The following is a 16,635-nucleotide window of genomic DNA, read 5'->3' on the forward strand; positions in this document are numbered from 1 at the left end:
GCTCACCTCTTTCTGAACGCATTCTGTTTGGAAGCTGACTTCACATCCTTGGCAGTCACATTTTTTTCTATGCTTTTAGTGTTTTCAGTTATGCATGGAGAACATTTGTGTACAAAGATATCTCTGGAAGAAGGATAATGTTCTATTTTTATTTCTTGAAAACTTTCTAAATATATATTTTCAAAAAAAAAAAAAAAGGAAATAAAAAGGAACAAGGAGAAGAGACTGGGAGTTAAAAGTACATCAACAGCAATAAAAGTATTCAGTCAAAAAAGTGTAATATGTTACATTTAAACTTTGGAAAACGTTCAGTTGCTAACATACTGGGCATTAGTATTAAAATATGACTATAATTGTTGTATTTAATTGAAAGTAAAGCATGTCAGTGGAGGAAAGGACTCTATTTCACCAACATAAAGAACTATTGAATAACCTACTAGCAATTTCTAGAGTAAAAAGGAGGTAAGAGAAAAAGAGGAGTATATTGCAATTAATAGTAATGTAGAAGTTAATACAAGGGCCACACTGAAAGTAATGCCTCCTATTTTATTATGTTAGCCTATGATTTCAAAGGCAGATGGTGGTACAGCAATAGAAGAGGAAGCTTCCTGCCAATATTCTGGTACATTCTGTTGCCATATGACAGATGACAGCAGAGCAGCGGTCTGGCAAAATATCATCTGACACGGAAGTGCATATGAAGCAAATGTGTGTCATGGAGTTCTGCCATGCAGATCAAGTGGCACCATTGACATTCATTGACACTTGCTGAACAGGTTATGGATACTGAACAATGGATTTGAGCACGGTGAGGTGGTGAGTGGTGTGTTTCAGCAGTCGCAACAGTGATGTGCAAGACAAGCCACATTCCAGACATCCACGCAGATCTGTCACCACGAAATGAAGAACACATCAATCTGCTCATCTATGTGAACTGGTGGATTACAACCAGGAAACTATGTACAAAGCTAAATACTGGCTTCAGCGTTTTGGAAACAGTGAGGCCAACAAATGCTCACAAAGAAACAGAAAGAGCATAGTATGCAAGTTTGTCAGGAACTATTGTATCATTATGAGGCTGACGGTGACAGTTTCCTGGATCACATTATTACTGATGATGAGATGTGGTGTAACCACTACAAGCTGTGGTCAAAATGGCAGTCCATGGAGGGATGACATGAAATCTCCATCAAAGAAAATCTTCAAGACACAGCCTTCAGCAGGTGAAGTGATGTGCGCTGTCTTTATGGATGGTAAAAAGGTGATTCTTCTGTGGATATCCAGGAACCAAGCAAAACTATCAACTGTGACTGTCATGAGTCTAACTAAACTTAAGGCTTGAACTTCCAGAGTCAGGCCAGGGAAAAAGACAACTTTTCTCTTACAACATCATAATACCAAGCCCCATAACAGTTTGAAGATTGTGGAGCACATTGCCAGTCTTGGCTGGACTGTCCTAGTATGCTCATCATATAGTCCAAATTTACTGTCTAGTTTGTATTTTCTCTAATTTCTATGACATAAATAGGAGACATTTCTTTCAGAGAGAATGTATTGTGTAAGCATCTGCAAATAAACAAATAAATAAAACCCAGAACATGCAGGAGCATGATGGTTAAATAGTAAAAGCTTTAAGGCATGGGTCTTGAACACAATACAGGGAAAATACAAAGCAAAAATACGTTAAGGAAAACAACTTATTATATTCTTTGGATCCAAAAGCAAGTAATCACATACATTAAATTTCTTAGCATTATTTTTTTATTTCAATGTACTTCAGATGCAATTAGTGAGAGGCATATACTTTTAAACATTGGTTTAAAAGAAAGTCTTCACCTGAAACTGAATCATTGCACTTGGTACATTTGCACTTCACAAAGCAGTATTTACAGGTAAAAACTGCAAACTTTATCTAGGCCACTGTCAGGAAGTGATAAATGAGGTCACTGGTAGTGTAACCCCACTTTTTTTCCCATGGGTAATATTGACTCCCTTGAAAGCATACACTGGTGAGTTTCTGAATACGTAAGGATTTCTACTGACTGTCTGTGGAATAGTAGATTTTGTATGACTTCTGCAATGTTACCTTGTCAATCAGGAATGAAAAGTGTATTCATTGGAGTGCTGCTTTCAGCAGTCCATATATAACTATTTTTAATAAATAGAAGTAGGGAGTTGTTTGTTGATACATGAACTAACACATACTAATAGTTCTGTCTATCAATTCTATCCAACTAGCATTTGCATTACAGAAAAGTCAATGTTAGAGCATTTTTAAGCAGTCTTCCATACCTCTTCTCATGACTTTTTGAAATACTAAGTCTATGCTGGAATCAATGGAGATGTGGAAAAATTATGTGATATAGGAAATTTACTGAAATGTTACCCAGTGTACATCTTTCTATCCTGTGTAAAGTAGCAATTATCTGTCCTATTTTCTATTTAATATATGAATTCCCTTTTGATACCAAGAGTTTGCAATAATGCGGTGACATAAATGGGCCACAGACTAAAGCAAAATTGTTAGATTGCAGTTTGCAGTTAAATCAGAGTTTTAAAAAAGAAGATAAAAATGCCAGACAGGTGAGATTTTAGTACCATAGTGCCTTCAGTATAATGATTCTTTGATGAGCTGATTTCAGAATCATGTGACTCTTTGGTTCAAATATACATTTATCTCAGGATTAGGCAGGTATGTTCTCCAAGTCCCGTACAAATCAGTTCCACATCATGTCTTTAAAAAGCACTGCTGATACATACAGACAGAAGGAAAATATGTGATGAAGATCTATGTTTACATGTTGAAAATACATTTTTTTTATGCTTAATTTTGTGTTTTCCAGTGCATTAAAAGTGCTCACCAACTATGCTCTAATGCAGAGAATACTTCTGTCATTGTCAAAACCATGACTTAACAAGAAGAAAACAAGAAAAAAAAATTAGATGATGAATCCATTCTTTATAATGGACTTTTAAAATTTCTACTGGGAGAAATCCGGCATCTGTTAGTAGAGTTTAGATGAAGAGGAAGATGGAGAAAAAAAATAATTTTAATTCACTATATATTGGCATCTGTAGAAAGATGACAGTTTCCTTTAATTACACTCATGCCTATGGAAGAAATCTAAGAGATCAGTATCTCAGTTTGTATAGAGATAATCTACCTTTTAAAAAGACATTACTGTTACTTTTTTCATTCCAAATAAGAATAAAAAGGGTAAGAATGTACAAACAAAACCCAGTCAAGCAAAATTTAGAAGTTCCAAGTGATCTTAATAAAACAAGGATTGATTTTCTACAAGATACAAAAGGGCATCGGTATGTTTTTCTGAAACTGCTTTGAAAAGTGTACAGTATCTTGGCTTCCAGTGTCTTGCTTTGTAAAATAATTTCTATGATAATATAAACTTTTTGTCATAAGTAAGAGATGGAGTAGAGATGGCTGACTGTGTGACTGGCTAAGTATTATGCTTCTGAAGCCCTTTGGGATTATTCTGCCCATTAATGTGCATCCTCCACCCAGATTCTACTCATTCTATAGCAATTAGCATCATTCCATACTTTGCAAGCCTCATGCTCTGCAGTGTGTGAGAACAAGTGTGATTAGTCTGTTATAGGTATTAGTCAATCCAGATTTTTGGTGAAAGTTTATTATTTTTCATGAAAAAGTAACAGTAGATTTCAGCGTTCTTTTATGTTGCTCTAAAAGACATCTTCCCATCAACCTCTAGTAAATTCTGTTCTGTCTTTGTATAGGTGCATGTGTATATGTGTTTTAGCAGTGAGACAGAGAACAGAATTGAAAGGCCTTCTTCAGTCAAATTAGTGCTGAAGATTATTTAATAAAAAAATGTTCATGCTAATGCATTTTGTGAGAAATGCTATATTCGTATGGCTATAAGGTCTTTTGCTTCCATTTTAGATTGCAGATGTGACTGGGTAATTTGAAATCCTTAATTTTTCTCCTCTAAATTTCCTTTTGAATGTATCTCTCTCATTCCTTAATCAGCCCTTTCCTGCTAACAGTCCCCTGAGTCAGATAGAACCAACACGACCTTGAGCACCGATCAACACAGATGTAGTAAATTTACACAGTATCATGCAGTTTTCCTTGAAAATGTGGAAAGTGGGGACCTATATGTTCCTAGACAATCTGAAATGAAGGACAGCTTAAACTAGAGGCTTTTGACATTTCAAACTGTTCTTTATGAGAAATCACTAACTTTTGTGACTTCTTTCTCCTATCTGAAATAGCAACATTAAAGACAATAAGTTGGTATGCAAAAATAGTGCTGCTGAATGAGACTTAATCACACAAGGAGGAAGCACAAGGGTTTGCGTGTGCAGCGTGACCTCACAAATCAATGGACTTAAAACAAGCGTGCACACATCAGCATGCAAAATGTTTTTTTTCACATTTATTTTCATATTCTCCTTAATTAGATGCATGAGCCTATAAAATAAATGTTTCCACTTTTACACTGTGAGAGAAAGAACAGTGCTACTCTCTGTTAATCCAAAGGCCATTCAAAATTAATTCTAATGGCAGTAAAATGTATTTTCAGAAACTCTGTACTATGAATCTGGTAAGAAATAGATCTAAATAACAGAAGGTCCTTCACAAATACAAAATTGTCCTTGCTTCACTGACCCAAAAGAGACACTTTTAAATGAAACAGGTGAGTAAAAATGTCTAAAGGGACTGCTGTATGGACAACACTGAAGGCAGCAACCATAGTTTGTTAGTTGGTATCTGTAGCCAAGAATTTTCTGTCATGCCAGGATGAGTTTTTGTCATGGATTTGGAAGATGAAGTTGTTCATGAAATGCTGAAAGAAAAAAAATATAAAGAAGTATATTGAAAATCTTAGAGGTGGACAAAGAGGGTTAGGTGAAGATAAGTCAACTAAATGAGGAATGTCAGTTTTGACAAAATGCTTCAATCATTAAGAGGTATAATTGACAAAAGGTAATGCAATCAAATGTCCACACTAGATTTTTTTTATCAACATGCTTTGACTATAATGACAAAAAAAAAAAAATAGACAACTTACTGTTCTATATCTGAACTTGTTTGCATGTAAAACTTCAGAGATAAACAGTGACCTTCATTTTGAATAACTGTCATAGTTCCCCCTGTGGGCTGGCTAGAGCCTGTCAACTTGCAAAATGAAGTTTAGAAACTGGTCTTTAAATTTCAGATCTTGAAATGAGAAGTTAATATGTTAATGTTGTAGGTCAGTACATGCTCTCAAGATTTGTGACTGTCAGTACCATTCACAGATGTCTTGCTTATGTCTTTGTATTGCTCTTTGCTATTGCTTATATGGCTATCACCTGGAATACTAGGAAGAATAGCATGGTAGAGAGCTCAGACTTTCGGGCACTGCTGAATGACTGAGTCATATTTGCCTAGTAAGTACATTGGGCTCTAGCCTAGTATTCTAGCAAGACTCAAGAAAGATAAAAAATAATTTCCTTCTTGAAATAGAGGGGTAAAGATGTTTCTGTTTTATAGCTATCTTCAAATACCAAATTCCAAACTACTCTGAAATCAAGAAAAGACACTGTGAAAGTTTAAATGCAATCTACTTTTAGAATAAATTAGGTTCTTAAATGTTTCCTGAAACTTTTACAACAGCTGTTCAAATTATATATCAAACCAATCGTGTACTGATGGAAACAACATGACAAGAGCTTGGGGGTTATCAGTGTACATGAACAAATTATCTTCAGTTCCACTATATATGGCGATGATGTATTGTTGTTCTCGGCAGTTTATGGAATAGATTAACTTGTTGCATAAATGCTATTTTCTGAAACATATTCTGCTTTTTTCTAGCATTTGGATACACAAACAAGCCACAAAGACACATTTTACATAAGCTGACATCAGTAGACTACTTATTTGAAACAGAATCAGTTAGTGCTGACTAATTACTTATGACGTATATTCAGCATATATTTAGTTTAAACATGAAATCCTGTAGTATTTGATAAGAAGTATGTTAAAATTGTTTATTCTGGTGACTGAATTTGATTGGATTTTTCTTTAAAAATCTGATCTGAATGGCATTAAAGAGTAGGATCAGGCACTATCAGAAAACTCTTTTGCATCCTCAGGGCTCTATTAAAGCCACATCTGAAATTATTGTTCATGGGGGAAAGGGCTTTGAAGTAATTGATATTATTTGTGTCTTATTTGAACTCCTTATGGCAGATAGAACTTAAAATAAGGATTCCTAAAAATTCAAAGATTTCTTAATTTCATGGACATTGGACATAGTTACCCATTAGCAGTTTTATGAATTTTCCATGTTGAGTAATCACAATACTTTATTGATTAGGAGTTTCTATTCTTTCCATAACTAGTACTTTTCACATGACAATTTTTCTAGTACATTTATCTGTCAATTATTCTATTTCTTATGGTCACAGGACTTCAAGAATTTGAACTCCTATAATAAACTAATACATCTCTCCTAATATAAAGATTCTTCACAAATGAGTAGGGGAACTCTAGAAATTCTGGAAACTCTATATTGTGCAGCCAAACAAGTGTTGTTTATTTATTTATTAATTTATTTTTAAATTCTCATTTGTTTTGGTTTCATCCCATAGAAAAGGAGATTTCATTTAGACTGAAAATTATCTTCATCCTTAGGAAAACTGTGAAAACAGAGCAGATAAATTTCTTTTTAAAGGGAATTACTGTATGAAGAAATTCATGCTTCAGAGCTTTCTAACAAAGAGTAGAAGGAAGACGAATTCCAGCAGCTTTATTCTGTGATTTTCAGCGGTGAAACATGAATTTCCTCACAAGCTGTTTGGAAATACAAGTCGTGATATCTTAATGATGTAAAATGAAAACAAAATGGGAAATCAACCAATTTTCTGATGAAGTCACAGTGAGATCCTTCCTTGTTAGGTTGATGCTATGCCAGAACAGCTCAGAGCCAGATCATAAGTAGTGCGTTGGTGGTTTGTTGTTGGAAATGCCTGAGCCGGCCAAGTCCGCGCCCGCCCCGAAGAAGGGCTCAAAAAAGGCGGTCACCAAGACCCAGAAGAAGGGCGACAAGAAGCGCAAGAAGAGCCGCAAGGAGAGCTACTCGATCTACGTGTACAAGGTGCTGAAGCAGGTGCACCCCGACACGGGCATCTCGTCCAAGGCCATGGGCATCATGAACTCGTTCGTCAACGACATCTTCGAGCGCATCGCCGGCGAGGCGTCGCGCCTGGCGCACTACAACAAGCGCTCGACCATCACGTCGCGGGAGATCCAGACGGCCGTGCGGCTGCTGCTGCCCGGCGAGCTGGCCAAGCACGCCGTGTCCGAGGGCACCAAGGCGGTCACCAAGTACACCAGCTCCAAGTAGGGCAGTCCGGACCTTTGTTTTTAACCCAAAGGCTCTTTTCAGAGATTTTAAAAAAAAACAAAAAAAAAAAAAAAAAAAAAAAAAATGGGCTGTGACGTCGGCAGCGTTTCCGCCCGGCTCGCGCCCTCGCCGCTTCGCTTCCTGCTGCTAAAAATTTTTTTTTTAAAAAATTTTATGGGCAATAAACAAGAAGAGCTGGAAGCCATTGTGAGGCAGGCTAACTATGACCTTGTAGCTATTACAGAAACATGGTGGGACCTCTCCCATGACTGGAATACTGGGATTGATGGCTACAAGCTCTTCAGAAGGGATAGACAGGGAAGAAAGGGTGGTGGCATAGCTCTCTATATCAAAGAGTGTTTTGATGTTGAAGAACTAGTGGTTGGAAATGACAAAGTAGAGTGTCTATGGATTAGGATCAGGGGGATAGTCCTTAGAAGTGACATCGTGGTGGGGGTCTGTTACAGACCACCTAGTCAGGATGAAGAAATAGATGAGATGTTCTATAAACAACTCGTAGATGTTGCACGATGGCCAGCACTCGTTCTCATGGGGGACTTCAACTTCCCTGATATATGCTGGAAATACAATACTGCGCAGAGGAAGCAGTCCTTGAGATTTCTAGAATGTGTGGATGATTGCTTCCTGACTCAGCTGGTGCAAGAGCCTACCAGGGGAGATGCCTTGCTTGACCTACTTTTCACTAACAGGGAAGGACTAGTAGGGGATGTGAAGGTTGGAGATTGTCTTGGCCAGAGTGACCATGAAATGGTGGAGTTTGCTATTCTGGGTGCCGTCAAGAGGGTGACTAGCAAAACTATTACCTTGGACTTCCAGAGGGCAGACTTTGACCTGTTCAGGACACTTGTTGCAAGGGTCCCTTGGGACTTGCTCCTGAAGGGTAAAGGGGTCCAGGAAGCCTGGATGCTCTTCAAGATGGAAATCTTAAAGGCACAGGAGCAGGCAGTCCCGGAGTCCTGTAAGTCAAGCCGGAGGAGCAAAAGACCAGTGTGGATGAACCGGGATCTTTTGTTGAGACTCCGAGAGAAAAGGAGAGTCTATGTCCTCTGGAAGATGGGTCAGGCTACTTGGGGTGACTACAGAGAACTGGCCAAGATCTGCAGGCAGAAAATTAGAAATGCTAAAGCCCAGCTTGAAATTAGGCTGGCTACTGCTGTAAAGGAGAACAGGAAACCCTTTTACAAATATATTAACAGCAGGAGAAAAACTAAGGAAAATTTCCCTCCTTTACTCAACGAGGCAGGCAATATAACCACAGATGATAAGGAAAAGGCTGAGGTTCTCAATGCCTTCTTCACATCTGTCTTTAATAAACAGGACAGTTATCCAAATGGTACTTGCCCTGACCTGGAAGTCTGGGACGGGGTGCATAATGCACCCCCTGTGATTCAAGCAGAGACGGTCAGAGATCTTCTCCTCCATCTGAACTCCCACAAGTCCATGGGGCCAGATGGGATCCACCCAAGGGTGCTGAGGGAGCTAGCAGAGGTGATTGCCAAGCCACTTTCTGCCATCTATCAGCATTCCTGGTTATCTGGAGAGGTCCCACAAGATTGGAGGCTTGCCGATGTGACTCCCATCTTCAAGAAAGGCCGTAAGGAAGACCCGGGGAACTACAGGCCTGTCAGCCTGACCTCGGTATCAGGGAAAGTTATGGAACAGATGTTATTGAGGGAGATCACACGACACGTGCATGGCAATAAAGGGATCAGACCCAGCCAGCACGGGTTCACCAGGGGCAGGTCGTGCTTGTCCAACCTCATCTCCTTCTATGACTGGGTGACCAGACAGGTAGATGAGGGAAAGGCTGTTGATGTAGTCTACCTGGACTTCAGCAAGGCCTTTGACACGGTCTCCCACAGTATTCTCCTAAGGAAACTGGCAGCCCGTGGTGTGGACAGGTTCACTCTTCTCTGGGTGGAGAACTGGCTGGAGGGCCGTGCCCAGAGGGTAGTGGTTAATGGAGTTAAGTCCAGCTGGCGTCCTGTTACGAGTGGTGTCCCCCAAGGGTCAGTTTTGGGGCCCATCTTGTTTAATATCTTTATTGATGACCTAGACGAGGGAATTGAGTGTACCCTCAGTAAGTTTGCAGATGACACAAAGCTGGGAGGATGTGTCAAACTGCCTGAGGGTAGGGAGGCCCTTCAGAGGGATCTGGATAGGCTGAACAGCTGGGCTGAGCAAAATGGGATGAGGTTCAATAAGACCAAGTGCCGGGTCCTGCACTTTGGCCACAATAACCCCATGCAATGCTATAGGCTTGGGGCAGAATGGCTTGAAGAATGTGGAGAGGAAAAGGACCTGGGGGTGTTGGTTGATGCTCGGCTCAACATGAGCCGGCAGTGTGCCCAGGTGGCTAAGAAGGCCAACAGCATCCTGGCCTGTATTAGAAATAGTGTAGCCAGCAGGAGCAGGGAGGTGATCATCCCCCTGTACTCAGCTCTGGTACGGCCGCACCTCGAGTACTGTGTTCAGTTTTGGGCCCCTCACTACAAGAAGGACATTGAGGCCCTGGAGCGTGTTCAGAGAAGGGCAACAAAACTGGTGAGGGGCCTGGAGCACAAGTCTTATGAGGAGCGGCTGAGGGAGCTGGGATTGTTTAGTCTGGAGAAGAGGAGGCTCAGAGGAGACCTTATTGCACTCTACCACTTCCTGAAGGGGGGTTGTGGTGAGGAGGGGGTAGGCCTCTTCTCCCTGATAAGTAATGACAGGACGAGAGGGAATGGCCACAAGTTGCGCCAGGGAAGATTTAGATTAGACCTCAGGAAGCATTTCTTTTCTGAAAGAGTGGTCAGGCACTGGAATGGCCTGCCTAGGGAGGTGGTTGAGGCACCATCCCTAGCGCTGTTCAAGAAGCGTTTAGATGAGGTGCTAAAGGACTTAATTTAGTAGTTGGGTAGAGATAGTGATAGGAGGATGGTTGGACTAGATGATCTTATAGGTCCTTTCCAACCTTATGAACTTATGAACTTATAAGGAGTAGTCTGCTAGTGGAAAATGTAAAGCTAGGTTAGGCCCTATTAACAAGCCATTATTGATAAATCAAATCAAATCAAATCTTTGTAAGATTGAGTGATGTGGACTGTCTCACTGCTATACTGCCTAGGACTTCCCTACCTGATATATCATTCCTGTCTTGAAAAAAATCTGTTTCGAGGAGCCCCAAATGGAATCTGAAAATAGACTAAACACCAGAAGAAAATCTGGTGTATAATGATAAGACTTGCTTGTCCCTTCTGCCTGGCCTCTAAGGCTTTTCTTGTCTTCTTTAGCAGCCCCAGCTGCCTCAGCTTCCCAAGCCAGCCTGGGAACTACCTCTTCTTCCCAGCTACTCTGTCTGACAGTTACATAATGACATGATGCACATCCCAACTGCAAATATTTTCATACCCTTCAACAAATGAAGTTTGATTGTTCCTACCACAATTGTTTGAATCTGTTGTGATTTGGTTCCAACCACAACTTAAGACTGTGAGGCTTTGTACTATACATGTGCATTTCGATTTTTCTGCTTACAATACACGTGCTTGCATGAGTTTACATCATATTTGCACTTTTTTCCCTATGATGTATTAATATTAAATTCTACCAGAGGCATCTAGTAGTTTTTCTAGGCATCTACTAGAAAAAACTACTAGATTTGGTAACTCTCTAAACATTTCCTATCTCCAAGATTGCAGATAGTAGATAATTTAGGTTTTCAATAGACTCGTATGAGTTATAGTAAAGCTTAAAGCAGGCTATATCCATTCTAGTTTTCATCAGTTTGAAAATATTGACTCTTCACTTTGTAAAGCTGTATTTATGTAAGACAATATCTTGCAATGAAAACAAGGAGACCAATCAGTAAGAGAACAAACAAGTGAGGCACACCTGCAAATTTCATTCAAGGGAAAGGGAAAATAAATGATTATTAAAAAGCAAAGAGAATTTTCTGTAGTAATCTGACACTGCTAGTATGCATACAGTTATGGAGTAGTTTTATTTGAAAGCACTGTAAACTGCCCAGAACTATTCATGTCAGTGCAGAGTTATGGCAAGTACTTTTTTTTTTACTTGTGTGTGCTCTACTGTGCTCTATCTAAGCATGTTTTCATTCACTGTAATAGTTATTTTCCTAAAAAAGTCTGATTTTAGAATTATGCTATTTCTGATACTGACTACCTGATGTATGTGTATTAAATGGTATACCTCATAGGTCTATTCTTCTCTACTTCCTACAGCTATGAGTTTTTGTTTTCCTTAGTTGAGAATGGAGAACTGTATGAGCAACCCTACTTTGTGTCACAAAAGTTTCTCTGTGATGAATGACAAAAATATTGCAGTAACAACAGAGATTCAGGGCAGAATCAAGTGTTTACATGAGGGAGAAATCTTGTCACACAGTTCTGTATGCAAAAGGAGCTTCTAAAACTTCAGTAGCTTTTCATTATAACCCACAGCTACATGGATATTAAGATAATTTCCTCCCCTTACTTAATTTCTTCCCCTACTATAGGAGATTAATGCTGAAGCTTTAAGTGTAGAGCATATACAGTCACCTTTTTTGTTTTGCACTGCTAACATACTTATCATACAAATGAGCATACTGTGACAGAAACAGTATTGTGTACATGAGCACTGAGAAATTTTCTTGCATACAGATGTTTTTGCTGTTCCTAATTTCTCAGTTGTATCTTAGAACAAAAAAAAGTTATGATGCAGCTGATTAACCTGCAAAGATTATGGATTCTCCTATAAATAAATATGTGTAATTGAATAACATCAGAAGCCCTGGGATCTGGCGGAAAGAAACTTTTGTGGGGGACTTCTGTGTGTGGCTAGTCTTGTTTAACATTTTTATCACTGATCTGAATTTTGGAACAGAACACATCACTAGCAAGTGATCATCAAATTAGAAAGTGCTGTTTACATTCTTGAGGGTCGAGAGGCCTTGCAGAGAGACCTAGATAGATAGGAACACTAGGATATTAGCAATGGTATTGAATTCAAAAAAGGAAAATGATGAGTGCACCACCTAGGATGGAGTAGTACTGGACAAAGACTGAGAGACAAGTAGTTGAAGAGCAGCTCAGCAAAAAAAGAGACCTCGGAGTGTTGGTGACAGCAGGTTCAATATAAGCCAGCAGCATGCCATGGCAGCCAAGAGGGCAAACCACATTTTGAGGTGCATTAAACACAGCATCACCAAGCAGTCAAAAGAGGCAACTCCCCCATGATATTTAGCACTGGTGTGGCATCACCATGAATACTGCAGGTAGTTCTGGGCTCCATGTCTCCCTGGTAACTGTTGATTAAACACTAGAGAATGGCACAAAGCTTAACAAGAGAAAGTTCAGACTGGATATAAGGAAAAATGTCTTTATCACGAGAGTGGTCAAATATTGGTTCAGGCTGCTTAGAGAGGCTGTTTATGATCCATGCCTGTCAGTATTCAAGAGACAGTTAGACAATGCTCTCAGTAATATGGTTTGACATGTAGTCAGCCTTGAGAATGTCACACAGTCAGACTAGAACATCTTTGTAGGTCTCTACCGACTGTTCTGCTCTCCTCTACTCCACTCCACTCTGCTACACTCTATTCTTATCACAGCTTTGCACTCAGAAAACTGGCCAGCTGTCTATCTACACGGGGGGTTATAGTGACGTATAGAGTGCTGGATATGACCAGAGACAGACAAGTTTCAGAGTCCTTGATTTACTGAGGATTTCTTCAGTTTAAGTATACAGGAAGAAACTGCATTTCTTTTATGGACGCTGTAACCAATTTGTATTGGCCAATAAAATAAATCAAGAAACTTCCAGTAAATCTTTCTTATCCTCATCCTATTAATTTTCTAACACTGAACAAATGTACCAGTAAAATGTGTACCAGTAAAATGACTGGACAAGTATAGTTGTTGTTTGCACACCTTTTATCCTAAAAGAGCTCAATGAATATTAAATGTTTTTAGGGATGCTTAGTAATGAGTATATGTACAAGTTAATGTACATATTAATCTTTCTGAGTAGGATGCTAGCAGTTTAAAACATAATTACTAAGTAAAAAAATAATTTTCAGTACATAGATCAAATTTTAATTGACAGACTAATTACAGCAAGACAAGAAACCTTTGAAATTATTTGACTGAATGTTGGTTTTGCATTTTTCCTTCTCTCCCAACCCCTTTACAAATCATATAAGGCTTCACATAGTCATATAACAATAACTTCTTATTTAATGATATAGAAATTTAACCTTTGGATAAGAACAACAAACGATTGCATTGTATGGATATCATAATTGATACTCTAAGAGGACCAGAAGTAATTAAAGTCTTAAAGTATTTATTGCTGTTTAGCTTTCAGCCAATGCAGGTAGTGAGCAGTCAAAATTTAAAGAGTTCTTTGTAAAAAAAATCTAAACATAAACTTTTAATAACATAATGTTTTAAGGTCTTGAAAGTTTCTAACTGAAATAAGAAATTCACAGTAAAGTATAATTTTATTAATTTGTGATGTTTTTGATAATTAAGTCAACCAAATTATTAGAGATACTGTCATTCAGCAACTCAGACTTTTTCTCAAACTGTGTAGAAGCATAGAAAATCTTAAGGGAAGATGAGACAGACTTTTCTATCACTCCAGCATAATGCTCTATGGGAGCTCTGCTAAAACTCACAAATGTCATAGGATATCTGCAGAAGATTTTATAAGTAAATTAAAGAGATACATTCAAACACAAAATATTTTAGAGATACAGGAAAAGAAGCTGTCTCACAAGAACAAGGATGAAACTGAACTATGAATTTCTTAAAATGTGAAAGTTGTATTTTATTTCCTGATATTATATTTTCAATAAACTCTTACTTAATGGTACACTTTCTGAAACAGGAAATAAGCATTTAAAATATGCACTCTAAGATTCATTTTTATTATAAGGTATTTCTAAGGTCAGCTAATCTGGTTACATAAAACATCACAGAACTGCATACTTTAAGAACCTGACTGAAATAGTTCACACAAAATACAAGGAGCATACTGCAACTCTTTTTTTTTAAGTGAGAAACAGGTGTAGAGATTTTGAGATTATAAAGATGGAAACACAAGAGACAGATGTTGAATACAATAAGGAGATAATGATGTATGTATGATTAATATATCACTAAGTATGGTTTGGGACAGTTCTGTATGACCTATTTATTCAGATTAAAAGCATGTGCTCTAAATAACAGTAGGCTTTTAATTTAATCAGAATTTGTCTTTATACTGCCAGAACTCAAACGGAAATGTCATGGGCATTTAGGTTGATGAGACCTTACAGTTGCTATATCATTCTTGTTAAGGACAGTAAATGGCTGGATATTTGACCTTTCCTGTTATACACAGTTACACTGAAAAATTATAGAAGCTGTAGAATGTTGTCATTAGTACTTTGCTAATGCAAATCAAATCATATTTTTTGAATATCTACTTATTTAGGATACTTGAATAATATCAGTTGTTATTCACATAAATTCACATCCCAGACTACTTTCACAAGACTAGATTTAAATGTATTTCAAATATATTTTTTATAATAGATGATGCACACCAATCCTTAATGAAGCCATACATTAGAGGCTTGATATCTCAATATCACATTGTTCATCAACCTCAGAAAAAATCTCTGCCTTGGAAATTAAATTCTATGCCTGCAGATTAAAGCCATGATTTTTATTGAAACAGGACATAAAAAGATACAAAAATCTGTGTTTTCATTTGGGCTTCACCTTGCCCCAAAATTCCTGAAAGACAGTGTTGTAGACCACTACTTATTTATTTATTTATTTGTCTTTCTTTCATATTCTGGGATCATCCTAAATGTTTACTATAGACAGGCTAAGTCCAGTCAGAATGGTTGTATGTTCCATGAGTTGCATCATGTTACTGATGCATAATACAGAATCACAGAATTGTAGGAGTTGGAAGGGACCTCCAGAGATCATGAAGTCCAACCCCAGGTAGTCATCCAGGCGGGTCTGGAACGTCTCCAGAGAAGGAGACTCCCCCACCTCTCTGTGCCACTGCTCCCTCAATGCACTGTGAAGAAGTTCCTACGCACATTGTGTGGATCTTCCTACGAGCCAGAAAATTACTTATAAGGATTGAAAGATATTGAAAGAGCTGTGGTGCACTGATGGAATTCAGCTATTTATTCACATTTATGACAATGCACTCTTCTCTTACAAACCTGAAATCAGCATTGACATCTGCAATCTAACTATAAATCGGTACACTAAGCCAGATGGAGTTGTTTAAGTGTAAATACAAGCATTTTAATTAGGTGCTTACATTATGAGAATGTTAATAAAAATCTAGGGTCAGATTAAGCCTAAACATAATATTAAATGCCACATGGTGTGTTCTCTGACACACATGCACATCAAATATCTTTTCATGATGTTTTTACAGATCATACATCTTTGTTACTATCTGAGGTACTGCTCAGTAGCTGAAGCTATCAATCTCACTTGCATTATTTTTTCTTCCTCAAACAATAACTGCCAACAACATGCCAATGATCTAATTATTTGCTATACACAAACATTTATATAAAATATTATGAATCTTAAAAGAGTTGACTTCACTTCAAATTAACTTTATGTACAATAGAAGATTTTTAAATCCCTGCCAAATTCCTCTTATTACAAAACAAACAATCAAACAAGCAAGCAAACAGAACTAATGTAGATGACTTTCATTTGAAACACTAATACAAGGAAATTAATATTTCAGTTATGAAATTCCAATGAGAGAGATAAATGAAAGGGACCGTAAAGATGGACTAACAATCATTAGCCACTAATAATACAGTAAGCATAAATAAGAAAGAAGAAGCTAGATCAGCTTTCTGAGACTGTTTTCCTTTTTTTGAATCTAATCGTTTTCAGATGTAACAAGAGGAGGGTTTATCTGGTCTTTTCCCAAGTAGAAATATCTGTTCACTTGAAAAAAACATGGAATTTTACAAATTTTATTAATTTATTTTGAAATTATGAGAAATTAAAATTTCTCTTTAAATATCTCAATAGATTTAATAAAGTAATCATAAGAGAATAGAAAATATATTAGAATTAAATTAATCCTTTAAGCAGACTGATAATGAAGTTCACGTGAGTCTTAAATATGCAGTGTTTCTGTGAGTATTTCCAGATAAAATATCAAGTATGGTTGATTTGCTTTTTTTTTCTTGAATGTAATAATATTCAGAAGAAAA

General features: G+C 37.7%; 2 protein-coding genes across 2 annotated transcripts in view; both read left to right on the top strand.

Moving 5' to 3' along the window:
• The window catches only part of GPC6 (glypican 6), a 730,796-nt gene that overhangs the window by 297,424 nt on the left and 416,737 nt on the right, over nucleotides 1-16,635 (top strand). The window lies entirely within an intron of this gene.
• Nucleotides 6,977-7,414, top strand: LOC136051399 (histone H2B 1/2/3/4/6). Its single transcript, XM_065740844.1, has one exon. The coding sequence runs from the start codon at nucleotides 6,996-6,998 to the stop codon at nucleotides 7,374-7,376; it is 381 nt and encodes a 126-aa protein (XP_065596916.1). The 5' UTR covers nucleotides 6,977-6,995; the 3' UTR covers nucleotides 7,377-7,414.

Source organism: Cyrtonyx montezumae, unplaced genomic scaffold (assembly GCF_038088225.1).
Source record: "Cyrtonyx montezumae isolate F1298 unplaced genomic scaffold, pur_monq_1.0 scaffold_3, whole genome shotgun sequence".
NCBI classification, from domain to species: Eukaryota; Metazoa; Chordata; class Aves; order Galliformes; family Odontophoridae; genus Cyrtonyx; species Cyrtonyx montezumae.